At 49.3% G+C, this 25,218-nt stretch overlaps 1 protein-coding gene and 1 pseudogene across 3 annotated transcripts; both read left to right on the top strand.

Annotated features, from left to right (window-relative positions):
- The first annotated feature begins 1,660 nt into the window (after window positions 1–1,660).
- On the top strand, window positions 1,661–19,383 carry LOC148162308 (glutathione S-transferase theta-2-like). Of its 3 annotated transcripts, none has more exons than XM_088019727.1 (5): window positions 1,661–1,846; window positions 3,507–3,594; window positions 18,369–18,519; window positions 18,607–18,780; window positions 19,109–19,383. In XM_088019727.1, the coding sequence occupies exons 1-5, from the start codon at window positions 1,735–1,737 to the stop codon at window positions 19,316–19,318; spliced, it is 735 nt and encodes a 244-aa protein (XP_087875853.1). In that variant the 5' UTR covers window positions 1,661–1,734; the 3' UTR covers window positions 19,319–19,383. The 3 variants fall into 3 exon arrangements, with proteins under 3 accessions (XP_087875853.1, XP_087875854.1, XP_087875855.1); XM_088019728.1 differs by having other exon boundaries at window positions 19,205–19,383; XM_088019729.1 differs by lacking the exon at window positions 3,507–3,594 and adding an exon at window positions 17,358–17,445.
- On the top strand, window positions 6,073–6,441 carry LOC148162309 (centrosomal protein 15 pseudogene; annotated as a pseudogene).
- Window positions 19,384–25,218: the final 5,835 nt, after the last annotated feature.

Here is a 25,218-nt window from a genome sequence, read left to right on the forward strand (position 1 = left end):
ACAGGATCCCGCCCAGCTCCTCCTGGGGTGCTGACTAGGGTCAGCGGGAAGTGGGGACCGAGTAACTTGCCACCTCTGAGTGTCTAGCTCCTCTTTCAAACTTCAACATCTGAAATCTGAAGTTCTCATCCTGCCTTAATTTTTTTTTTCATTTGGAAATCATTATTACCAACATTTGCTTTCTTTGGAAAGACCTTTCTTACTGTGTAGAAAATGTTATCTTCTTGCGGATGCATTTTCAGTTGGACTTATGTTAGGAAATGACACTGACACCATATGACCAGCCAGGTGGCATGCTCTGGGGGATCCCGGGGTAGTAAGGAACAGGCCTGAGACTGAGGCTCAGCAGGTGAGTCCAGGGGTGATGAGTTGTAAGGGCCCTGTAGGGCTCTAGCCTCCTCATTATTTTATCTACCCATCTATTTAGTATTGAAATATAACTGACATAACACTGTGGAAGTTGAAGGTGTACAACTTGTTGATTTGATACATTTATATATTGTAATATGAGCTAACACTCTGTTATGTCACCTAATTCTCATTTCTTTTTCATAGGGAGAATAACAAAATCTCGTCTCTTAGCAACTTGGAAATCATAATACACTTGTTGTCCATGTTGTCGACAACAAATGTTGTTGACTAATAACCATTATGTTGTGATAGATCTCCACAACTGATTTATCTCCAAGTTGCAAGTTTGTACTCTTACACATTTTTCCAGGCTTCCCACCTCGCAGTGCCTGGTGACCACCATTCTACTTTGCCTCTATGAGTTTGGCTTTTTTTAGATTTCACAAAGAAGTGTGATTACACCGTATTTGTCTTTCTCTGTTTGACCTATCTCACTCAGCATAATGCCCTCAGGGTCCATTGAGGTTGTCGCAAATGGCAGGATTTCCTTCTTTCTCATGGCTGAATAGTATTCCATTGTGTATACATACCACCTGTCCTTTATCCATTCTTCCTTGGCGGACACTTAGTTATTTCCATGTTTTGGCTATTGTGAATAATGCTGCCATCAACGTGGGGGCGCAACTATCTCTTTCATATCCTGTTTCCATTTCCTTTGGATATATGCCCAGAAGTGGGATTGTTGGATCTCTCCCCATCATTTTAAAGTTGGAGAAACTGAGGCCCAGAGCCAGCAAGAAACAAATTCAGGGAAGGAATGTGATGCACTGTGCTGGCAGGAGCAGGAAGACCAAGGCTGCCAAGTTACAGGAAGCATAATCTGAGCTGAGTGAGTTACCACAAAATGCTAAACAGAAGCCCTGAGGCTGTGCCACTTGCTGGCATCACGATCTCGGGAGTGTTCTTAGGAACATGGACTCTGGAACCAGACTTTCTGGGTCCATAATCACTTCTTGCCTCAATCTCGACATCTCTAAAATGGAGATGATAGGAAATTCTGACAGCGACAACGTGGATGAACCTTGAAGACACCATGGTAAGTGAAATAAGATGGTCCCAAAGGACTGGGGACCCTCGGCGGGACCCTTGGAGGGGCGACCATCGCGTCACCACCCCGCCGGCTGGGCCCTGCGCTCTTGGTCCCAACCCCTCAGACGCGCCCCCAGCCGCTCCAGCGATTGGACCAAAGTGCCTGGGTGACTGCAGTCCCCCAATGGGGAGCGGAGGCTGGTGGGGCGTGGCCCCAGGACCGAGGGCGTTTCTTGGCTGCGCTCGGGTTCGCGGAGTCCCTGGGGTCGCGAGTCCGGTCCTGCGGCCCCCGCCATGGGCCTGGAGCTTTACCTGGACCTGCTGTCCCAGCCCTGCCGCGCCGTCTACATCTTCGCCAAGAAGAACCGCATTCCCTTCGAGCTGCGCCCGGTGGACCTGCTCAAAGGTGGGCCCAGGCTTGGGTTTGGGAAGCGAGAGGTCGGGGCGGAACGGGGAGGCCAAAGATTGCTTAAGAGGACGATCGGCGCCAACCCCTTCTTAGGGCCATTGCTGAAAAAGGTGAGCCACCGGGGAGATCCGAGAATCGGGTAATCCCCCAAACTCTGCTCGGTCCCGGGGGATAGACGACGGGGCTCGGCCGAGGCCGAGTGAAGGGGTGGGGAGCTTGAGGAAAAAGAGAGACCTGGTGAACAAAACCAGGGTGTATCTCGACATAGGGAGAGAGGACCTCCAGAAAAGAGATGGGGGCAGGAGGTGGGGGGTTAGGGCGCCCAGCATAGAGACTGCGGCAGAGCCGAGTCCCTCCTCTGTGGTCCCCAACTGCCGAAAATCTGCCACAGCAGTCACCAGGGTCCCGACCTTCCAGCCCTGCGCTATGCACCGCCGCAGTCTGCATTGGGGGTCCCTCTCTGTCCCTACTTCTGCGCTGCCTTCTTCTGCTTTACCTCTGCCTTCTTGTTCCTGCCGGGAGGGGCACCCCAGGGGGTATGCCGGGAGCCTGAGGGGAGACTGCAGGGGAGGCTGCCGGAGCTTGCTGGGCCGGGCACTCTGAGCTGGAGGGCCTGTCTCTCTTCTCCCGGCTTCTCCTGGGGGGATTTCCCACTTGTCCTGCGCAGGGGTTACTCTGCCGAGTACAGGGGACAGCGCCTGGGGACAAAGGAATATCCCAGCCAGACTGTTAAATAAAGGGTGCAGAGCGGTGTGTTTCACCAGGAGAGCAGGGCAGGTGTGTCTGGTGAAGGTGCAGTCTAAGGGGAGGGAAAAGGGAGGAAAGTGGGTGTGTTTGAGGCTTGAGTGTTAAGGCAATCATGTATGGCTTCGAGGAGCTTCCACCTGATCCCGGGGTAATGGGGAGCCACTGAAGGCCGTTGAGCAGGGTGGCGATGAGCCTAAATGCTCTTCAGAAACTTCTCTCTGACTGCATCTGCAGGAGTAGGCACCAGCCCTGCAAACTCAAGCAGAGGCCAGGATCCCAGGGGACATGTGGCTGTACCTTTTGGGGGGCGGTAGGTGGGACAAAAATGTGACTGTTCCAGCTCCAGCGGAGCCTAAAAGCAGGGCCAGCCCTGTGTCCCCAGCGGCCAGGGCAGGGTGAACAAGGGAACACAGAGGAGCAAGGGTGGAAGTTGTTTGCAAGTAAATAGATACCAGGAAAAAGCCACTTCTCTGTGTTTGGTGACCTTACCTTAGAGTCCACAGGGAAAGGGGCACTGTAAGAAATCAGAGCGCCGGAGCGCCGTTCGGGTGACCAACCACCATCCTCTGTCAGCTTGGGGCACCCTGAATGTGTACTTAATGAGGCCGGGGATGGTGCAGAGGTGGTGGGTGCGGTGAGTGTGAAGGCCCAGCTGAAGCCTCATATCCTGCACCTTGGGCTGTGGGTGGAGCTTGTGCCCAATGGGACTTGGCATGGGATGTCGAGGTCCATTTTGCAACATTTGGCAGAGTAGCATCCCGTTTCTCCCAAAGTGGCCCTCACTAGCCTTTGCCATGCAGGAGAGCACCTGGGGGCTGGAGAAGAGCCATGAAATTGGGGCCTGGGCATGGTAGGGAGTGGGCAGGGCTCAGTGTTTCCTCCTTCACCCACCGTGATGGGCTCTCTGCAGGCCAGCACCTCAGTGATGCCTTTGCCCAGGTGAACCCCCTGAAGAAGGTGCCTGCTTTGAAGGATGGAAACTTCACCTTGGCTGAGAGGTAACTGGGGCCTTGGGGCTGCTACCAGAACTCACTGGAACCATCTTGTCCTAACCCTTTATTGTATTGTATTGTATTGTATTGTATTGTATTTATGTATGTATGTATGTATTTATGTATGTATGTATGTATGTATGTATGTATGTTAAAGAGAGAGCTTGAGTGAGCTGAGTGAGGGGCAGAGGAAGAGGGAGAAGAGAGAAAATCCACAAACAGACTCCCTGCTGAGCTCAGAACCTGACAGGGGCTAGATTCCAGGACCCTGAGATCATGACCTGAGCCCAAACCAAGAGTGGGCTGCTTAACTGACTGAGCTGCCCAGGCGCCCCCTAACTCTCTATTTCAGAGACAAAAAACTAAACTCCTCAGAGGTGAAGGGCTCTTAGCCCAACATCCCATAGAGAGTCAGGGCTGGAACCTGGACCGCTGCCTGCCCGCTGGTCCAGTTCACAGAGATGCTTGGACAAGTAAACATCTATTTTACTTCTGTACCCATCCTGTGGTTGTTGGTGAGAGTGCCCCAGGGCAGGGGTGCAGGGCAGGGCAGGGGCAGCGCTCTGGCTCGAGATGGCCCATGGGCATCTGGGCTACCCAGTGGCTCCAAGTCTGGGCAGCAGCCTCCCTGGGTGGGCCTCACCCGAGGGAGGACCATGAGACATGTGGGTGTTTTACATCACCACAGGTCCCAAGAAGTGAAAAGGTCAAGTCTTTTTCCCAGTTCTGCCCCCTTTTGTCACCTGAGTCAGCCCACCCATACCAAGGAGAACTTGAAATTTTAGAACCTATCTTTGGAATTGTGAGATGGGTGCATCCCTCCAAGAATTCCTAACACTATGCCAGTGTCATTTTTTTTTCTTTCTGCTGCTCTCTACTGTCCTGGGTCCTTGTGTCACCCAGTGTTGAGCACCACGGTACCTGCTAGGAGCATTGTGCGATTTCTGCATTCCTCTGTGTCTTTACTCACTGTCAGGAGGTCTGTGACTCCCGGGGACCTGCAGCCCTCCTCAGAGGTGGTTTGAACCCTTAGCTGGGAGGAAAAGGAGCTCTCGTACAGAGTAGTGAGTTGTGAAGCCAGGGCATGGATACAGGATTCCTAATAGGGAACAGAGGTTTTCTGCCCTTATTGGCTGGGGTGCACAACACTTGGGGTACCCCAAGTTCCTGAAAGCTTTCCTATGGCCCCAAATTCATGCATCCTCAGGGCCCTTCCGGGTCCATCCCTGTCCCAACACCATGGTAGCCCTCATAACCTAGGGCAGGAGGCGAGCTCCAGGGGCCTGGTCTGTTCTGCTGTCCCATGATCCTGCAGCAGCCCCAGTGTTTCCTACAGGGTGCTTTAGGGAGAACAGAAAGATGAGAGGAATGCCTTTTTGAGTGGTCAGGCCATCTGAGGCTGGTCTGGATGCCAGAGGATGAGAATGGATGCAGACTGGAAAGAACTGAGCTTATTCAAGGCTCAGCTTTGATGGTGTCTCCTCCAGGAAGCCCTCTGACCCTCTGATCAGAGACTGTCTCTGAACACCTGGCAGGATACTCTGCTGTGGGCTTTTGTCCGGTGGGAGGATGAGCTCGCGTGGTAGCCTCAGAAAGACTCTCAGCCCTGCCGCCAAAGTCCCTGTGCCCTGGGCAAGTCCCTTCACTGTCTAAGCCTGGCTTCCTTCTCTGGAAAGTGAGGCAAATACCTTGGCACATCGTCAGGAAGATTAAAGAAGGGACTCTGATTAAGCCCCTAGCACAGTGTCCTTCCTCCACCCATCATGTCATCCGTCCCCTGCAGCGTGGCCATCCTGCTCTACCTGACCCGCAAGTGTAAGGTCCCCGACCACTGGTACCCCCAGGATGTACAGGCCTGCGCCCTTGTGGATGAGTACCTGGCATGGCAGCACACAGCCCTGCGGAGAAGCTGCCTCCGGGCCCTGTGGCATAAGGTGAGGCCCTGAGGTCATCGCCCCAAAGGGCCTAAAGCACCATTGCATTCTTTTCCATTTGGGTAGTCTCTATGAAATTAACTTTGACTCCACGTTGCTATCCAACCCATCTAATACGGTCTTTTTTTGAGACATGTATTTTTCAGTTCTAGAAATTCCATTTGGTTCTTTTTTAAGTTTCCATTTATGTGCTGAAATTCACCATCCGTTTACCCATTTGGTCCATCTTTTCTTCTAAAATTTTTAACATATTTATAGTAGTTACTTAGAAGTCTCTGTCAGCTAATTTTCATACCTCGGTCCCCTGTGGGTCTATTTCTATTGGCCATTTTTTTATCCGCCTGATTATGGGTCACATTTTCTTCTTTTTTTTATGGTGTGCTAGACATTATGTTCAAAAAAAAGGTAGAGCTTTACAGAGGAGGTCCGAGTGCGACTGGGACCGTCACCTGCAGCTTTTGCATGCAACCGGATGATTTGCCTTCAGGCTCCGAGCCTTAAGAGTCTTCACTTGATCTTTATGTGTATTGGCCCAGGCTCTTCAGCCAAGCAGAAAGCTTATACGGCAGCTTTGACTAAAGATGACGTTCTTGTTTGCTCAAGAAATTCACCTTTATAAAAGACATGGAGAAATCGTATCACAAAGATTAATGTTACTTCAACAAAGGTAGAATAAATTTATAGATGAAAACAAGGAAAAGGCATCTCAGATGCAAGCCGCTGAGACTGCCTGTAAAAGGAACCTTGGTCTTTTAATGGATATAGAAGCATCAGAAAAGTCTCTAGAGACCCGGATTCACCCAAGTCCATCACCAGAGGTGGTTTCTCTTGAGACTCTTTACTGGACATCAGTAGAAGAATATATTCCCAAATGGGAACAGTTTCTTTTAGGAAGAGCACCATATTCTATCGGTGTTGAAAATGAAAACGAAGCAGAAAATACCATTCAGAATGAGGCGCAGTGATAACTTCTTCACATACTCTTTTCAAAAAAACCTGTTTAGTACAGCTGAATATTAAAGAATATGTGGGCCATTTAGGGTACCTTAGGAATCGAATATGTTCATATTGTCCCATTACCTCCTCGATGACATGAAGGTAGGAGAATCGGCTCACAAGTCTCAGGTTCTATCACTTTGAGACCTGCTATCACTTCAGGGTCACGAATTTGCTTTTTGCCAATTCCATGGAAGTGTTAAGAGCTAATATTGAAAGGTGGACTATTTATTAAGTAAGTCTCTAAATAAGTGTTATGTGTGTCATTTTTTAAAAAAATCATCTAAACAGTGAATACTGGTTGTTCTGATTAAAAAAAAAAAAGGTAGAGGGGCACCTGGGTGGCTCAGTCATGATCCCCAGGGTCCTGGGCTCCTTTCTCAGTGGGGCGCCTGCTTCTGCCTCTCCCTCTGATTTCCACTCGCCCTGCTTGTGCACTGTCTCTCTATTTCTCTCTCTGTGTCAAATTAAAAAAAAAAAAATCTTAAAAAAAAAAGGTCATATGCTCTTCTGTCTGAGCCAGCCATGTATGATTCCAGTTATATGAGATCCTTAGAGTAGTTCTGTTCATAAAGACAAAAAAGTAGAAGGATGGCTGTCAGGGGTTGAGGGGAGGAGGGTATGGGAAGTTTTGTTTAATGGGGACAGTTTCAGTTTGGGATGACGAGTGAGTTCTGGAGATGGTTGGTGGTGTTACCTAACCTCCGAGTCTAGGTTCCTGAGTCTCAATGTCATAGAAATGAACACTGAACTTGAGAGAAAGAAAACAGGTGGAGTTTATTAGAGATAGCTTGTATAAAAGGGGGCCGACAAGACAGAGGAATGTCGCTACCTCCCTTGGTAGCGTTGCGAGGCTTATAAAGGCACTTTTCCAAAGGGTGAGGGGCTGGGAATGGGGAAGCGTCCTTCAGTCCCACGGTCATTATCTTGTGGGCGTGACTTTTTATTTATTTATTATTTTTTTTTGTGGGCGTCACTTTTTAGTGGACCAGACAATTACAAGATGCTTTTCTTCATGGTCGACATTCTTCTAGGGCTCCTGGAAAACAGAAATGCTTGGGCAAGCAGGCTTTAAATTGTTACTTCTAATTTTGCCCAGGCAACCATTACTCCCTCACGGCTCTTACCTCTCATTCATTCTCTTTCCCAGAAGGAGATATTTGTCTCCAAGCTTATGGAAACTTTTAACCCTTGTCTCAGACCGGTGACTTTCACAGGAGCTTAGTCCCCTCTTGCTTTCCCTCTACGATGTCTGAGGTGATAGTTGTACATGCTTCTGGTGTGAATGTGCTTAGTGCCATGGAACTGTACACTTAAAAATGGTTAGATGGGAAATTTTATGCTACGTGTCTCTTACCATAATTAAAAATTAAAAAAATTATAGTAACATGTAATCAGTAGAAAAATCATTAATGCACTATTTTGCATTCTTTTCTCATACTGTGTCTTCGGAATCTGGTGTGTATTTTGCATGTGCGGCACAACTCAGGACCGACCACATTTCAAGAGCTAGCCACTAGCGGCTACCATATCAGACATCATAGGTTTCTGCCCTTCTTCTTTTTTGTTTTTTGTCCTTTCTTTTATTTTTTTATTTTTAAAAGTTCTATAACTCCTTGATGGCTTTAAAGAAAGATAAGATTATGTTCTTTTCCACCATGGAAGCTATGGTTTTTGTGACGTTGATGTCCTTATCAGAAGTGGGATTCCTTTTTTTTTTAAAGATTTTATTGATTTATTTGACAGAGAGAGAGAGGTAGCCTTATTTTTTAAAGTGTATGGCTAATTGTGGGCCATGGGCTTTATTTCTCTGTCTCCTGTCATGTCTTATATAAAACAGAAACAGGACAAAAATTCAAAAGACCTCTTCGTTGTCCTCATTCCTTCCTGAGTGGCCATTCTGCTCTGGGATCTGGTGGGAGTCTTCCAGTTCACGATTTTATGCATTATTACACTTAGGTGTCATCATAAGCAAAATAAAGTTTTGCTTTGAGTGTTTTAAAATTTTATATAAATGCTCTCATATCACTCTGCAATGTGCCTTTTTCCGTATTGCCATTGGTGGATCTAATTTATCCATTTTAACGACTCTATAGTAATTCATTATATAAATAAATCAGAATGTATTTATTACCCTATTATGACCTTTTATATTTAAAGAGGAACAAAACCACTCTTTAAAACCTTAAGAATTGGGGCGCCTGGGTGGCTCAGTCATTAAGCATCTGCCTTCGGCTCAGGTCATGATCCCAGGGACCTGGGATCGAGCCCCGCATCGGGCTCTGTGCTCCGCGGGAAGCCTGCTTCTCCCTCTCCCACTCCCTCTGCTTGTGTTCCCTCTCTCGCAGTGTCTCTCTGTGTCAAATAAATAAATAAATAAATAAATAAATAAATAAATAAATAAAACCTTTAAAAAAAATAAAACCCTAAGAATTTTGGATGAACCAAAGTAGAACAGAAGGGAGATGTAGACAATCTATTGCAGGGGCGAGGTCGATAAAAAATGAGGGCGGAGGGCTAGGTCGGTTGTGCGGAGTGAGAGCCCGTTGTGCCCTCCTGAAGGAGTGGCTTCTCCCCAACATCAGCCTTAGACACTGAGCAGGGATACCCTGTGGCCAGCACCCTTTACATGACAAAGAAGCTGGAGGGGCACACGAGTGGCTGTCCGTTAAGCGGCTGCCTTCGGCTCAGGTCATGATCCCAGGGTCCCAGGACTGAGCCCCACGTTGGGCTCCCTGCACAGCAGGGAGTCTACTCTCTCTCCCTCTGCGCCTCCACCCACTTGTGCTTGCTCTCTGTCTCTCTCTCTCAAATAAATAAATAAAATCTTAAAAAAAGAAAAAGAAGCCGGAAATCTGGACTCCTGTATGAATTGCCCCCATTTTTAAATGTCAGCAACTGATCTATATTTTTATTTTTATTATTATTATTATTTTAGCAGACATAGCTAAAATAGCAGACATCCTCCTTGTATGGGACAAGGAGTTAAGGTTCTCCAGGAGGCTATCCTTTGCGCATCCCAGACCACTTGAGCTGGACACCAATGCCAAGACCCTTCTGCTCCAAGGAATGACACCTGGGCCCTTGTCTTTGTCCTAAGTGGTTCCTGGATGCCCGAGAGGACGCATGCCCCAGATCACCATCCCCAGTAACAACCCCAGCCTCTGAACACAGGAGAGACTCCTTCCTTTCTGAGTTTCCTGGACACTCACTCTGTTACCCACTCTCTTTATCTTCACTAAACACTGCTCTCATCTCCTGCTGGCTCACATTTGATTTCCAACCTGCATGAAGCCAAGGATCCTCACTGAGCAGGGAGCCCGATGTGGGACTCGATCCCAGGACTCTGGGATCATGACCTGAGCCGAAGGCAGACGCTGAATGACTGGGCCACCCAGGTGTCCCAGATGAGCTCCAATTTATGAGCCAGAGCTGTGCTGTGCTGCAGTCGATGCCTTGGGTTGGATCAAAAAAAGGCTCATACAGAGACTGAGGGAGGAAACCATCTGTCTTGCTCAGATGGTCTTGATGGTTAATGAGCTTTCTCGTGCTTGGTTAAGTCCAGGACCTTAAAAAGGCATTACTTTTGAGTAGTGAGTACTGCGTACTGGTCTGATCCAGTCATGTGGGGTTCCACTGATAATTTTGCCCTGAAGACACCTTGGCCAAAGACGGAGGGGTTGACTGCAGAGAAAAGCTAATATAACAGGCCTGATTGCTATTCTTTGAAAGACCTGCTTTCAAGGTTGGCCCTCCATAGGTGTGTATTTCGGGAGGCCTCCCATAATCATTTTCAGACCATCAGGAGCAGCTCACTGTCCCTCAACTTTTGGCACAACCAATATGGTTTATTCTTTTCTCTTGGGAGTCTGGCATTTGGACATGTGCCAGGTAGGGGTCATACCCCAGGAAAAGTCCTAAGCAGTGACTCTGTAAGGAGCTTCCCTAATTAGCAACACCTCACACGTGTTGTCTCAGCTCGTTGTTGGGGCTAATTAAGCACGCCCTGTGCGACTTCAATGGGAGAGGATTCTAGAGGCTGGTACCGGTTCACCTGGGCTTTGCCTCATGGGGATCTGCAACACAGAGGCTGAAAATGGTCCTGCTTGCAGGCACATCTCATCCAAAGCCCAGGAGTTTGCTTTCTTCAGACTGAACGCTGTCATGGGGTTGGAAGTTTAGAGGTAGAAGGGAGGACAGGAAGTGGGAGGAGGTGCCTCTCAGGTGGAGGGTGTCACATGCAAAGGTAGAGAGATTGACGCATGTCCCTCTTTGGGGAGTTAAATTTAGTGCCATAACAAATATCACTCTATCAGGCCCATATAGCAAATCCATATCTGCTTGATGGAACATTACACAGCTGTTCAAATTACAGGTAGATGGACTTTGTAGCAAATATGAAAATGAGCGCAGCTAACATCTAACAGGCACAGGACTCAGTGATTTTATACAGATATTTTGAAAATTATGTCTTAGACCCAAGTCCGAGTGGAGGAACGATCACATTTGACAGCAAAGGACACCAGGATTCAAAGAAGTTCATGACATGCCCCAGGTCACGTAGTTAATGAGCGACAGAGTCAGGCTTTTTTAAAGATTTATTTTATTTTATTTTACTTGAGAGAGAGAATGAGAGAGAGAGAAAGCACGTGAGAGGGGGGAGGGTCAGAGGGAGAAGCAGACTCCCCACTGAGCAAGGGAGCCCGATGCGGGACTCGATCCACGGACTCCAGGATCGTGACCTGAGCCGAAGGCAGTCGCTTAACCAACTGAGCCACCCAGGCGCCCACAGAGTCAGGATTTAAACTCAGGTTTTTTGGACTGTGCCCTCCATGCTCCCAGCACAAGTGTGTGTGTGTGTGTGTGTGTGTGTGTTTACATGTACACACGCACCCACGCACCACGCCCCCTCACCTACAAATACACCCCCCAACACCACCGTATACCCTCTCAGCACTCCCACCTCCCCCCACACCACACCCTCCACACACCTGAAGCCCAAAGAAGCCTAGGTGTGCATGGATCAAACTCGACAGTGACTTCCAGGACAGAGGCAGAGTTGTGCTTTCCTGACAGTGAGTCTCCTAATTTTAGGGGCCCTTGCAATCTGGGTAGGCTGAGGATTCCTCCAGATCATCAAGCATCTTAAGCCCCTTATAGACTTTCGGGTTCATCTTCTGCTCGACAGTTCTTCCCTCAATTAATCTCTCTGCTCACATATTATACTGAGAGCAGGAAGAAGAAACCAGGCCACACATCTTGAACACTTTGCTTGGAAATCTTAAGTTCATGGTTTACAAACTCTGCCTTCCACACACCTGCAGACCATAATTTAGTTAAGTTCATGCCACTATACCACTGGACCCCCCTGGAACTCCTTGCTGACTGCTAGAATTCGTTTCCTTAGAAGGGACAGAAACTCAGTGCCAACTGGTCTAAGCAAAAGGAGGGGAGAGGTACAGCTGGTCCACAGAGGAACTGGGATCAGAAGCTGCTTTTCTCCCCCACTTTCCTTTTCTGTGACTAAGCTGCTTTCTCTCAGGCCAGCCTGCCTAGCGAGCTTGCAATTGTGACCAACCCACCAGCGGCCCCAGCTCATGGATGTAGGAAAGACTTGAGGGTTCGAAGCTGAAGGCCAAGAAAGAATTCCTGAGACATCTTGGGTGCAAAAAAGTGGTTTTACTAAAGTACGGAATAAAAAAAAGACTTCTAAAAAACAAGTAGCTTTTTTTTTTTTTGAGGGACAGAGTGCGGCAGGGGTGGAGGGGGGCAGAGGGAGAGGGAGAGAGACTCTTAAGCAAGCTCCATGCCCAGCACAGACCCCCACGCAGGGCTCCATCTCACAACCCTGAGATCATGACCTGAGCTGAAATCAAGAGTCGGACGTTTAACTGAATGAACCACCCAGGCACCCCATAGATAAATAAATTTTAAAACAAGAGCAAGGAATAAAAAGACTATTGAAATGACACGGCAGACATGAAAAAGAACAAAACAGGACTTCTAGGGGAGCCTGGCTGGCTCCGTTGGTGGAGTGTGCCCCCCTCTCATGCTCTCTCTGTCTCATTCTCTCTCTCAAAGAAATAAATAAAATCCTTAAAAAAAAAAAAAGACTGTAAAAAGACTGTACTACTTGAAAAGTTCCTGAAATGAAAATAAAGGAAGAGAAGAGGAAGTAAGTACTCACCATGTTGGCACCGAGGCTCAGAGTTCAGATGGGACTCTGGACTCAAAGCCCCATGTTGGGTGCCATATGCTGTAGGAAAGATGTTAGGGTTCAAAGCCCACAGCCAAGAAAGAATTCTTGAGATGTCTTTGGTGCAAAAAGAGCTGCACTGGGGGCATGAGGAATGGTCCATTATAGACTTTCAATTTGGAAGGGGGTTAGGGATAGCATGTTTCTAAGGAATTTGGAAGCAAAGGTTTCCAGGACCTTGAGGGGGCTAGCTATTTTGGGAAAATGTCATTTATTGCCATCTTATAAAACCTTAATCACGGGACCCTTCCGATGTATATCGGTAGGCCGTATGCTTGGGCGGTGATTCCCAATACATGTCTTGGGGGGGTTTAGAGATAAAGGAAAAATTTTTTTTTTAAAGATTTTTTTTTTAATTTTATTTATTTATTTGAGAGAGAGAATGAGAGCCAGAGTGCACGAGAGGGAAGAGGGTCAGAGGGAGAAGCAGACTCCCCACTGAGCAAGGGAGCCCGATGCGGGACTCGATCCCGGGACTCCAGGATCATGACCTGAGCCGAAGGCAGTCGCCTAACCAACTGAGCCACCCAGACGCCCTAAAGGAAAAATTTTTAAAAAGATTTTATTTATTTATTCGAGAGAGAGAGACACAGCGAGAGAGGGAACACAAGCAGGGGGAGTGGGAGAGGGAGGAGCAGACTCGCCATGAAGGAGGGAGCCCGACGCGGGGCTCGATCCCAGGACCCTGGGACCATGACCTGATCCGAAGGCAGACGCCTAACAGACTGAGCCACCCAGGCGCTCCAGAGATTAAGGAAAATTTTAAAGGAATTTTTATATGTTAAAGTAGACTTACAGGATCCCAGGGAAGGTGGGGGGAGGGGGGCGGTCAGGCTAGGATTGCCTTTTGCCCTTAGCAAGATATTAACATTGAGGCAGTTGAGTTCCTAGAGGAACGTCACTCTGCCTGTTTCAAGGACTTGTCAGCGGGCTCTAAGTAAATTTAATAATTTTTCTTCTGCCTTTGTTTCCCGCATCATTGATGATGCCCACGTTTCCCTCCTCTCTCCTGAATTCCAACTTCAAGTATCCCAGGGAAGCCTTCTGATCCACCTGCTTGGGTCCCGGTCAGAGGGCTGGGTTACTCTCAAAGACTGGGCTAGAGGGGCCCCTGGGTGGCTCAGTCGTTAAGCGTCAGCCTTCCGCTCAGGTCATGATCCCTGGGTTCGAACCACACATCGGGCTCCCTGCTCGGCGGGAAGCCTGCCTCTCCCTCTCCCTCTTCCCCGCTTGTGTTCCCTCTCTCGTGCTCTGTCACTGTCAAATAAATAAATAAAATCTTTTTTAAAAGATTTTATTTATTTAAGAGAGAGAGAGAATGAGAGCGAGAGAAAGTACATGGGGGGGGGAGGGTCAGAAGGAGAAGCAGACTCCCTGCCGAGCAGGGAGCCCGATGCGGGACTCAATCCCAGGACCTCGGGATCATGACCTGAGCCGAAGGCAGACGCTTAACGACTGAGCCACCCAGGCGCCCCTCTGTTAGCCATTTGTATGTCTTCTTCGGAGAAGTGTCTGTTCATGTCTTCTGCCCATTTTTTGACTGGATTATTTGTTTTTTGGGGTGTTGAGTTTGAGAAGTTCTTTATAGATCTTGGATACAGCCCTTTATCTGTAATGTCATTTGCAAATATCTTCTCCCATCCCGAAGGGGTGTTTCTTGGTTTTGTTGACTGTTTCCTTTGCTGTGCAGAAGCTTTTTATCTTGGGTGCCTGGGTGGCTCAGTTGGTTAAGCGACTGCATTCGACTCAGGTCATGATCCTGGAGTCCCACGATCGAGTCCCGCATCGGGCTCCCTGCTCGGTGGAGAGCCTGCTTCTCCCTCTCCCTCTGCCTGCCTCTCTGCCTACTTGTGCTCTCTCTATCTCTGTCAAATAAATAAATAAAATCTTAAAAAAAAAAAGAAGAAGAAGAAGCTTTTTATCTTGATGAAGTCCCAAAAGTTCATTTTTGCTTTTGTTTCTCTTGCCTTTGGAGACATGCCTTGAAAGAAGTTGCTGTGGCCGGTGTCAAAGAGGTTACTGCCTATGTTCTCCTCTAGGATTTTGATGGATTCCTGTCTCACATGGAGGTCTTTCATCCATTTTGAGTTTATCTTTGTGTGTGGTGTAAGAGAATGGTTGAGTTTCATTCTTCTGTATGTATCCGTCCAATTTTTCCAGCACCATTTATTGAAGAGAGTGTCTTGTTTCCCTTGGATGTTTTTTCCTAATTTGTCGAAGATTATTTGACCATAATGAGTTGAGAGTCCATTTCTGGAATCCATTAACGTTAGTGCTTTACTAGAGGTAAAAAGCAACCTTAGCTCGACAATAGCCAGACCGTCAGAATCCTGTATGTCTACTCTAACATATGAAAATCCTTTTGGAGGGGTGCCTGGGTGGCTCAGTTGTTAAAGCGTCTCAGTTGTTAAAGTGTCTGCCTTCGACTCAGGTCATGGTCCCAGGGTCCTGGGATTGAGCCCCGCATTGGGCTCCCTGCTCAGAGGGAAGCCTGCTTCTCCCTCTCCCATTCCCCCTGCCTGTGTTCCTTCTCTCACTTTCTCTCTCTCTGTCAAATAAATAAATAAAATCTTAAAAAAAAAAAGTGTGAGCCAAAAGAGCATAAACATTATAAACGTGGGGGCGCCAGGGTGGCTCAGTTGTTAAGCATCTGCCTTCGGCTCAGGTCATGGTCCCAGGGTCCTGGGATCGAGCTCCACATGGGTTCCCTGCTCAGCAGGGAGACTGCTTCTCCCTCTCCCACTCCCCCTGCTTGTGTTTCTGCTCTTGCTCTCTCTCCCTCTGTCAAATAAATAAATAAAATAAAAGTACACTGGGGAATGCCGGGGTGGTTCAGTCGGTTAAGCATCTGCCTTGGGTTCAGGTCACGACCCCAGGGTCCTGGGATCGAGCCCCGCATCGGGCTCCCTGCTCAGTGGGGAGTCGGCTTCTCCCTCTGCCCCTCCCCTGACTCCTGTGCTCTCTCTGTCTCTCTCTCAAATAGATAAATAAAATCTTTAAAAGGGCTTTTGACAAACACAGGCTTTTGATATCTTTAAAATCATAGAACCAAAATGGATAAGAATTTCCAGAACTAACTAAAAAAGCTGGATTCAAACTGAACAAGATTTAATTACAGGACTAAATGAACTGAGGAAGATGATGATAGTTTTTGTGACTCTCGTCTGAAACGTTGCTGGTTCTCTGTTTCACTCTTCTAGATTAAGGAAACTTTAAGATATCCATGATATACAGAAATATGATAAAATATTCCTTTGTGAACGCATTGAAGCATTTAACTTTTCTCTACCCGAACCCTCTGAAATCCAGAAACTCTCAGGGATTGGCTGGTTCAGTCATTTGAATGTGTTGGGCCCTTGGTTTAGGCTCAGGTCGTAAGATCCAAGCACAGTGTGGAGTCTGATATTCTCTCTCCCTCTTCCTCTGCCTCTGCCGCTCGGGTGCGTGCTCTCTCTCCCTCTAAAATAAATAAGTCTTTTTTTTTTTTAAGATTTTAAAAATTTATTTCTATGTGAGCGAGAGAGAGAGAGAGCACAAACAGAGGGAGCGGCAGGCAGAGGCAGAGCGAGAAGCAGGTTCCCTGCTGAGCAGGGAGTCCGATGTGGGACTCGATCCCAGGACCCTGGGATCATGACCTGAGCCGAGGGCAGACGCTTAACCGACTGAGCCACCCAGCCGTCCCTAAAATAAAAAAATCTTAAAAAAAAAAAGTGCTTTTATTAAGGCTCGGGGACGTAGGGAGAAAGAATTGCACTGGCTTGGAAGATGCAACCGATTATATATTTTGGAATTGGGGGGTGAGTAGAGACAAAGGGAGTCCCTAAAGGGATTTAGAGAAGACTAACAGGACCCTGGAGTTCTGGCTATTGTTGAGCTAAGTTGCTTTTTGCCTCTAGCAAAGTATTAACACTAAGGCAGTTGTGAATTCTTGGAGGAATGTCACACTCTGCCTGTCTCAGGTATCTATCACAGGGCTGCAAGGTGTAAGGAAATTCAACTTTATCTACGTTCGTTTTGCCTTTGTTCTACTCTGGTATCTCCCACCAGAGACTGTCCTCTGCTGTGTGGCCTTGGACGGGTGGCAAGACCTCTCTGAACCCTACTTAGCTTTCCTCTCTGAGAAGGAGGATAATGTTACTTCTACTCTGTGGGATGGGGGAGTAAATACTGAACTGGATTTTCACAGTGCCTGCCTTGAAAGCCTGTATTTGAAGTCCTAAGGCCCTAAAGACCCTGAGGAGCTGGCCACCATGTGAGAGTTTAGAGGTGGAAATTGCTGAGCCTCGCCTCTTTGCCTCCCTTCCCCCTGCTCACCCTGGTCCGGCCGCAAAACTCCCTTTCACTCATCGGGAGCACCTGGCCATGCCACCAAAACCCCTCAGCCGCCCTGGGAGGTGGCAGGGCAGGGAGGCCATCCCCATTCCTGGCCCCAAGGCCCGGCCGTGGCCCCGCACAGCTCTCCCCACAACCCCAGCTATTTCTTTTCGCCCAGCCTGGCCTTGGGGTTCTGGCTGGGGAAGGGAGAGAGAGGGCACAGCGGCTGTGGTTCTTGCCCTGAAGGGGCAAAACTTCCTGCTCCACAGGGCAGCTCCCGAGCAAGGAGTTCTTCCAGATTAATAAGCTGTGGCAAGTGCCTGCCCTCAAGGATGGTGACTTCATCTTGACTGAAAGGTGCTCTCCTTCCCTCCGTTCCCCTAAGCCCCCAGCCCCCCGGCCTCTGGCTGTCCCACTGTGTGCGCTCTTAGACCCCATGTGGCAGGTGAGGGCAGACGGGAGGCGTGTGGTGAGAGCGGACTTGGTGCTGGTGACAGGGGTTGGGGGTGACCGGGATGCCTGGAAGCTGATGCAACATAGCTCTGTACCTCTCTTGTCTTCAGCCTCCTCTTCTGGACCCCAGGGCCTCCTCACCCCCAGACTGAGGGGCATAGAAGAGGACATGGGGGCATTTGTCCAGGTGGACAGAGAACAGGGTCAACACATGGAAGCTGAAGGGTCCTCTCCTGACTCCTCAGGCCACTCTCTAGAGTCGGCCAGGGCCTGAGGGGACAACTCATGGTGAGGGCCGGCCACCAGGCAGGTAGAGGACAAAAGGTCAGGCAGCTCAGGCGTGATGGCCGGGGGACCTGTCAGAGGGGACCCACGACAGACGTGAGGACGTGCTTCCCCTCCTGGTCCCCAACCCATACACTTGGACATGCAGGGGATTTGGTGCAAGAATCCAGAGGCCCAGAGAGCCTTTTCTGAGCTGTGTGGCCTCGGACAAGTCACTAAATTCTTCTGAACCTTAGCTTCCTCACATGCAAATGGGATAACAAATCTCCACCGCACAGGGCGCTGCTGTAGTACCACGGAGATGAGCCTCTTAAAGGGCAAAGCGCACGGTCTGGCCAAGCGTCCATGCTTGAGACAGCAAAGGAAGGAGACTCGGGAGGGTACCATCAGGGGAGAGGGAGGAGGCACTGCCCAGGGGAGCTGCGGAGTTGAGGCCATCAAGTACAGAGAAGCCCCAGGGCCCCACTGAGGGATGGGAGCTGCTGAGGAAAAAGGCCACGAACCAGGATCCTCACAGCCACGGCTCCCGCCCTTACCTCTAGCTCGGCCATCCTGATCTACCTGAGCTCTAAGTACCAGACGGCGGACCACTGGTACCCATCTGACCTTTGGGCCCGTGCTCGGGTCCACGAGTACCTGGGCTGGCATGCTGACTCCATCCGTGGCGTCTTTGGCGTGCCCTTGTGGACCAAGGTGAGGAGAGCCATCTGCGGGTTGTGGACTGTCCGGGACCTGGGGGGAGGCAGGGAGCACAGGCTGAGCCCACCCTCTGCCCGTCAGGTGTTGGCACCACTCATCGGGGTCCACGTGCCTGAGGAGAAGGTGGAGCGGAACAGGACCACCATGGCCCGGATGCTGCAGCAGCTGGAGGACAAGTTCCTGGAGGACCGGGCCTTCCTCACAGGCCAGCAGGTGTCGCTGGCCGACCTCATGGCGCTGGAGGAGCTGCTGCAGGTGTGAGCTTGGCGGGTGGAGCAGCACCTGTGGGCGGCATCCCTCCTCTCGCCACCCTCACTAGACGGAAACACTGAGGCAGGCCTAGAGCCAGCTAGGAATTTGCCCAGAATCACAGAGCAAGTTTCTGTCCGAACTGGTGCTCTTGCCCTGAACTTCTGCTTCCCTCCTGGGTGTGGTGTTTCATGCTGGTGCTCTCGGGTCCCAAGGCTGGCCACGAGTCCCTGGGCCTCACGTGGGAGTTGGGTAGGGGACCTGACACCTGTGCTGGTGGTTCTGGTATTGGGGTCTCAGTATCACTGTCACTTTCCCATCCTTGCCCCTGCAGCCTGTGGCTGTCGGCTATGACCTGTTTGAGGGACGGCCGAGACTGGCAGCATGGCGTGAGCGAGTGGAGGCTTTCCTGGGTTCTGATCTGTTCCAGGAGACCCACGGTCCCATCCTGAACATCCTGGAGCAGATGGTCAACAAACAAATCCCGAAGCCTCCCCCAGAAGTCCATCCTTTTATGCTGCTTCGTATTTCCAACATTCCCTGAGGAGTCTGGAAGGGGGGCTGATGGTTGGCAGCCAGAAGATTAGCAATAAAGATCCGTTCTTCGTTTCTGACTTGTCCTTCTTCATCCTTTCTTGCCTCGGTCTCTTGTTTCTGACTCCTGGAGGAGCTCTGCACGGGGAGGACATCGGATGTCCTTGGCAGTGCTGCTTCTCAGGGGGAGCCGATCTAATCAAGAGAAGACTAAAACGCAGCATATATAAAGAGATCTGCAAATTCAATAGCCTGAAGAAAAACAAATCAACTTCAAATCAGCAAATGTCATTGGTCTTGTAAATATAAAGAAGACTTGTGGTGCCTGGGTGGCTCAGGTGGTTAAGCATCCAACTCTTTTTTTGTTTAAGATTTTATTTATTTATTTGACAGAGAGAGACACCTCGAGAGAGGGAACACAAGCAGGGGGAGTGGGAGAGGGAGAAGCAGGCTTCCCGCGGAGCAGGGAGCCCAACGCAGGGCTCGATCCCAGGACCCCGGGACCATGACCTGAGCCGAAGGCAGTCACTTAATGACTGAGCCACCCAGGCGCCCCACGCATCTGACTCATGATTTCGGCCCAGATCATGATTTCAGGGTCTGAGATGGAGTCCTGTGTCCAACTCACACTCAGCATGGAGTCTGCTTGTCCCTCTCCCTCTGTGCCTCCCCCAACTTGCACTCTCTCTCTCTCTAAATAAATAAATAAAATCCTAAAAAAAATCATGAAGACTCAGACTCTTGAGTAAGAAACCAAGAATGATTGGTTTTATCACACTGTCGTATTATATGTATGTAATAAAAGTATGTCCCGGGAACCCTCACCATAGTTAATCAAAACAACCTCACAGAGAACAAGTCAATATATAACATTGTTACTGGGGCAACAAGATGTTAAGAAATCCATTAGGACGGCAAACTACTAAAGGATATGGATGATGTTGGAAGGGCTGTGGTAATGGTTTTTGAAGTCTGGAAAACATACAAGACTTAACAAGCACCCCCGTCTTCCAGTGCGGTTTCAGCGTAAGAACAAACGGTGGGGTTATAGGGTTGTGGCATAAGCCACCACGTCTATCAGCTGGATTTGTCTGTGTGACAGAGCCCACAGCAGTTACTTTAACGGAGAGAATTTCATATAAAGAAATGGTGGGGCGCCTGGGTGGCTCAGTTGGTTTAGCATCCCACTCTTGATCTCGGCTCAGGCCTTGATCTCGGGGGTCATGAGTTCACACCCTGCATTGGGCCCCATCGTCATCATCATCATCATCTCATCATCCAAACGTTCAGAATTGGTCACTGGGCGTTATAGAACTCCATAGGCAGAGGACACCCGGATTATCACAGAGACAGCCATTCACCCTAGGGCTTGGGGGCTGGGGGTAGACCAAGGGAGGAAATTGGAATTCTCCAAATGTAGGTGCTGGAGGGGACGCCCTGTGGAAGTCAGACTTCTGAGGGGGGTACTGCTGCCTCCGAAACCCCGAGGAGAGTCCCATGGGGCTGAGATCAGACCTTGGAGAAGGAGCACTGGTTGGAGGGTACTCCCATCTCGGTGAATGAAAACACGGGTCCTAGGAGTGTTGGAAAATTGCAAATGGAGTTCAACTGCACTTATGCGAGAATTCCTGACACCTGAGCAAAGACCCCTAGGCGTGGGGATGTTGGCGGCGTCAGGAACCTTCCGACGTCCTCCAGCCTCCTACTCAGCTCATGGTATTCGACGTTTTTTAGGGCAAGGCTTAACCCTGTCTCTAATACCCCTCGGTGTACGGCACGATCTAAATTGGAGAAGCCAGTACCCAGTTGCATCCCTGTAGCCATTTCTGTCTGGGAATCAAATGTCTCTATCTCTTTGAACAGGAGGGCCAGAATAGAAAAATAACGCTGAGGACAATGGGTTTCCCCAGAGGAGATTTCATGTCTAACCAAAATAGCACTCTTGTGGGGAGGTAAAACATGTCAGCTGTGCACCTGTCCCAGGCTACCTAACAAAACGAGGTGTGTCTGAGTGAGGCAGTTGAACCACACGGAAGAAAAGACGTTGGTCCAGGACTCTACTGACATCTGGAATCCTGGGTAGGAAGCAATGGGTTCACCCCCAGGTGTAGCACCTCCCCCCCCCCCCCCCCCCCGCCAACTGACTGTGATGACATCCCTGACAATGATGGAAGGGGGCTTGAAACAAAGCCCTGGGCTAGGTGGGAGGCTTCTGTCTTCAAGTCCGGGAGGTAGACTCGCTTTAGCTGATGGTCTGACATTTCTTCTGTGTTCCCCCAAACTGCCTCCTGATCTTGGGGCTCGTTGCAGGATTTCAGTTTTGATGTGCCAGGTTCCTACATCCTCATTCTGGAGTGTCCTTCCAGGCAGTGAAAGAGTCAGCCTCCAGCTGCCCTCCCGGTGAATCCCCAGCTGCGGGAACAAGGCGCCCCCGAAAATTTATTTATTCAAGTTGGTGGGGTTTTTGTTTTGTTCGGTTTTTTTAGTGGACACACAATGTTATACCAGTCTCAGGGATACGGTGTAGGGATTTGACAACTCTATACATCATGCTATGTTCACAAAGGTAGCCACCATCTGTCATCACCCAATGCCATTACGGTATCATGGACTGTATTCCATATGCTGTGCCTTTCTTCCCCGGGACTTTCTCATTCCGGAACTGGAAGCCTGTACCTCCCACTCCCCTTCGCCCATTTTGCCCATCCCCCACCCCCTTTCCCTCTGGCAGCCAGCAGTTTGTCCTCCGCATTTAAAGGTCTGATTCTGCGATCCCATGCCCTTTTTCACTAGATATCACCACATTGCTGTCTGTGGAGATTGTCCTTAACACTTGTGGATTGCTTTTGTTAGTGTGCTTGGGGTGCCATACCACAGACAGGGGTGAGGTAGCGGGGAGTTTAAACAACAAACTCATTTTCTCGCAGTTCTGGAGTCTGGAAGTCCAAGATTGAGGTGTTGGCAAGGTTGGTTTCTCCTGAGGCCTCTCTCCTGGGCTCGCAGATGGCCACCTTCTCCCTGTGTCCTCACATGGTTTTTTCCCCGGCACATGTGAGACACCTCTGTGTCTCTCTGTGGGTCCTAATCTCTCTTCTAAGGACGCCAGTCAGATTGGATTAGGGCCCACGGGGGCGGGGGGGGGGAGGGTTAGGACTTTGACATAGGGGTGTGGGGGGAAGGACGCACTTGAGCTCATAACATGACATGCACGTGTATGCTCTGTGCTGAGAAGCTTGACTGTGGCGGGCTGATGGGGACAGAGCGGATTCTCATGCTGGTTTCCCTGGGGATTTACATTTTTAGAATAAAACTGGGTACTTTTTTTTTTTTTTAGGATTTTATTTATTTATTTGACAGGGAGAGAGACAGCCAGAGAGGGAACACAGGCAGGGGGAGTGGGAGAGGGAGAAGCAGGCTTCCCGCGGAGCAGGGAGCCCGATGCGGGGCCCGATCCCAGGACCCTGGGATCATGACCTGAGCCGAAGGCAGACGCCTAACGACTGAGCCACCCAGGTGCCCCAAAACTGGGTACTTTTCAAGTGTTAGGAGCCTTTTGCATTTCTTCTCCTGTGACCTTTTCGTGTCATTTTGAAGGGCCCTCATAAGGGCCAAATACCATAAGGATGGTATTTGGGATCTGGATGGATAAGTCGGCCCTAATTGAGGCTTACACTGGTCCAGCAGCAAAGGCCCCCTGGCCTCACCCAGCTGTCGCTGGCTTCCCCGAGATGTGAGTTCTGGGGGACGTGCCAGGCCAAAGTCCTGCCACCTGACCATTCGCACTCCTCTTTTGTAGACCCCCGTCTGCCCTGTGGGCCCGGAGACTGGGGCTCCTTCCCACAGCCCCGCTTTAGATCTCCTCATCTCATCTTTCTTATCTTCCTGCTTGTACGCCCTCCTATTTCATGCCAGTGTGACCGAACCCAAGTTCACCTGTCCAACGCACAGCAGAGCCCATCACCGAGACACTGAGTGTGAAGGCTGCCGCACAAAGATACAGGGGGCAAGCCTCAAACCTTCCCTAGTGTTGGCAAGGATGTGGAGAAAAAGGAACCCGTGTGCACTGTCGGTGGGGATGCAAACTTGTGCAGCCGCTCTGCAAAACAGTTTGGAGGTTCCTCAGGAAGTAAAAAATGGAAGCATATGGTCAAGTAATTCCATTACTGGGTATTTCCCCAAAGAATATGAAAACATTAATTCGAAAACATATATGCAACCCTATGTTTATTGCAGCATTGTTTACAACAGCCAATTATGGAAGCAGCCCAAGCGTCCATCAGTAGATGAATGGGTAAAGCATATATATATATATATGCATATATGCATAATGGAATATTATTCAGCCATAAAAAGAATGAAATCTTGCCATTTGCAATGACATGGTTGGAGCTAGAGAGTATTATGCTAAGTGAAATAAGTCAGTCAGAGAAAGACAAATACCATATGATTTCACTCGTATGTGGAATTTAAGAAACAAAACAAATGAACAAAGAAAAAAGAAACCTAGACTGTTAACTCTAGAGAACAAACTGGTGGTCACCAGAGGGGAGGTGGGTAGGGGGATGGGTGAAGTAGGGGCTGGGGATGAAGAGTACACTGACCATGATGAGCACAAGGATAGAATCACTATATTGTACATCTGAGACTAATATAATACTATACGTTAACTACACCGGAATTAAAATTAAAAAATAATCTGTCTGAAGGAGATTTTTAAAAACTATCAGAGGGGCGCCTGGGTGGCTCAGTTGGTTAAGCATCCAACTCTTGATTTCGGCTTAGCTGGTGCTCTCAGGGTGGTGAGATCTGAGCCCCGCAGTCTGGCTCCACGCTCAGTGGGGAGTCTGCTCGAGATTCTCTTCCCCTGCCCTTCTCCCAGCTCGTGCATGCGCGCTCTCTCTCAAATAAATAAATAAATCTAAAATAAGATAAAATGAAATAAAATAAAATAAAACAAAACACATGCACACATCCCCGCCTACCGGAAGGGGTAGAGTCAGGGATTTTTAAAGGCCAGCAAGGGGCGCCTGCGTGGCTCAGTCGGTTAAGCATCTGCCTTTGGCTCAGGTCATGATCCCAGGGTCCTGGGATTAAATGCCCCATTGGGCTCCTTGCTCAATGGGGAGTCTGCTTCTCCCTCTGCCTGCAGCATCCCCTGCTTGTGCGCATGTTCTCTCTCTCCCTCTCACAAATAAATAAATAAAATCTAAAAACAAATAAAATAAAGGCCAGCGAAAGAGGGTCTGGGTAAAGGGGAGAAGAGTCATGTGACACAGGATCAGCCCCAGGAAGTTGCTGAGAACGGGAGGGTCGATTTCATTTTGTTGTGCTCAAAGAGGAAGTCAGTGGTCCTGGGTTCTGCTGGCTTCTTTAGGAAACCTTGAGCTCCTGCAAAACAACTAAAGTAAATTTTGGTTGTCATGTGTCAGGCATGAATATTATCTTACAGAAACAAGGTGACAGAGAATAAGCAGATTTGGGGGAAAGAGTTGAGCTGCACTACCTGCCCTGTTAACTCTTTGGTGACCGGCTTCACTAGCATCCTACCGGGGTCTAGGGAGGAAAGAACGTGGGGTCTAGGGAGGAAAGAACATGGCGTCTTTAGTCATCACAAAGCCTACACCCTGTTTTTTTTTTTAAGATTTTATTTATTTATTTGACACAGAGAGAGAGAGAGAGCGAGAGCGAGAGTCGGGCACAAGCAGGAGCAGGGGGAGAAGCAGGCAGAGGGAGAGGGAGAAGCAGACTCCCTGCTGAGCAGGGAGCCCCATGTAGGGCTTCGATCCCAGGACCCTGGGACCATGACCTGAGCCGAAGGCGGACGCTTAACCCACTGAACCACCCAGGCGCCCCTCCACCCTGTTTTATAATCAAGAGCTTCTCATCACCAACCAAGTGCCTGAACACAAA

This window comes from Eumetopias jubatus, unplaced genomic scaffold (genome assembly GCF_037043125.1).
Source record: "Eumetopias jubatus isolate StellerSeaLion01/CBP00866 unplaced genomic scaffold, mEumJub1_p1.0 scaffold_16, whole genome shotgun sequence".
NCBI classification, from domain to species: domain Eukaryota; kingdom Metazoa; phylum Chordata; class Mammalia; order Carnivora; family Otariidae; genus Eumetopias; species Eumetopias jubatus.

Bases quoted from the DNA above. Each gene is read 5' to 3' on its own strand.
- LOC148162308 (XM_088019727.1), top strand. From the start codon at position 1,735: ATGGGCCTGGAGCTTTACCTGGACCTGCTGTCCCAGCCCTGCCGCGCC. The intron at 18,520-18,606 runs GTGAGGAGAGCC...TCTGCCCGTCAG, and splicing joins GCGTGCCCTTGTGGACCAAG to GTGTTGGCACCACTCATCGG. The intron at 18,781-19,108 runs GTGTGAGCTTGG...TTGCCCCTGCAG, and splicing joins CGCTGGAGGAGCTGCTGCAG to CCTGTGGCTGTCGGCTATGA.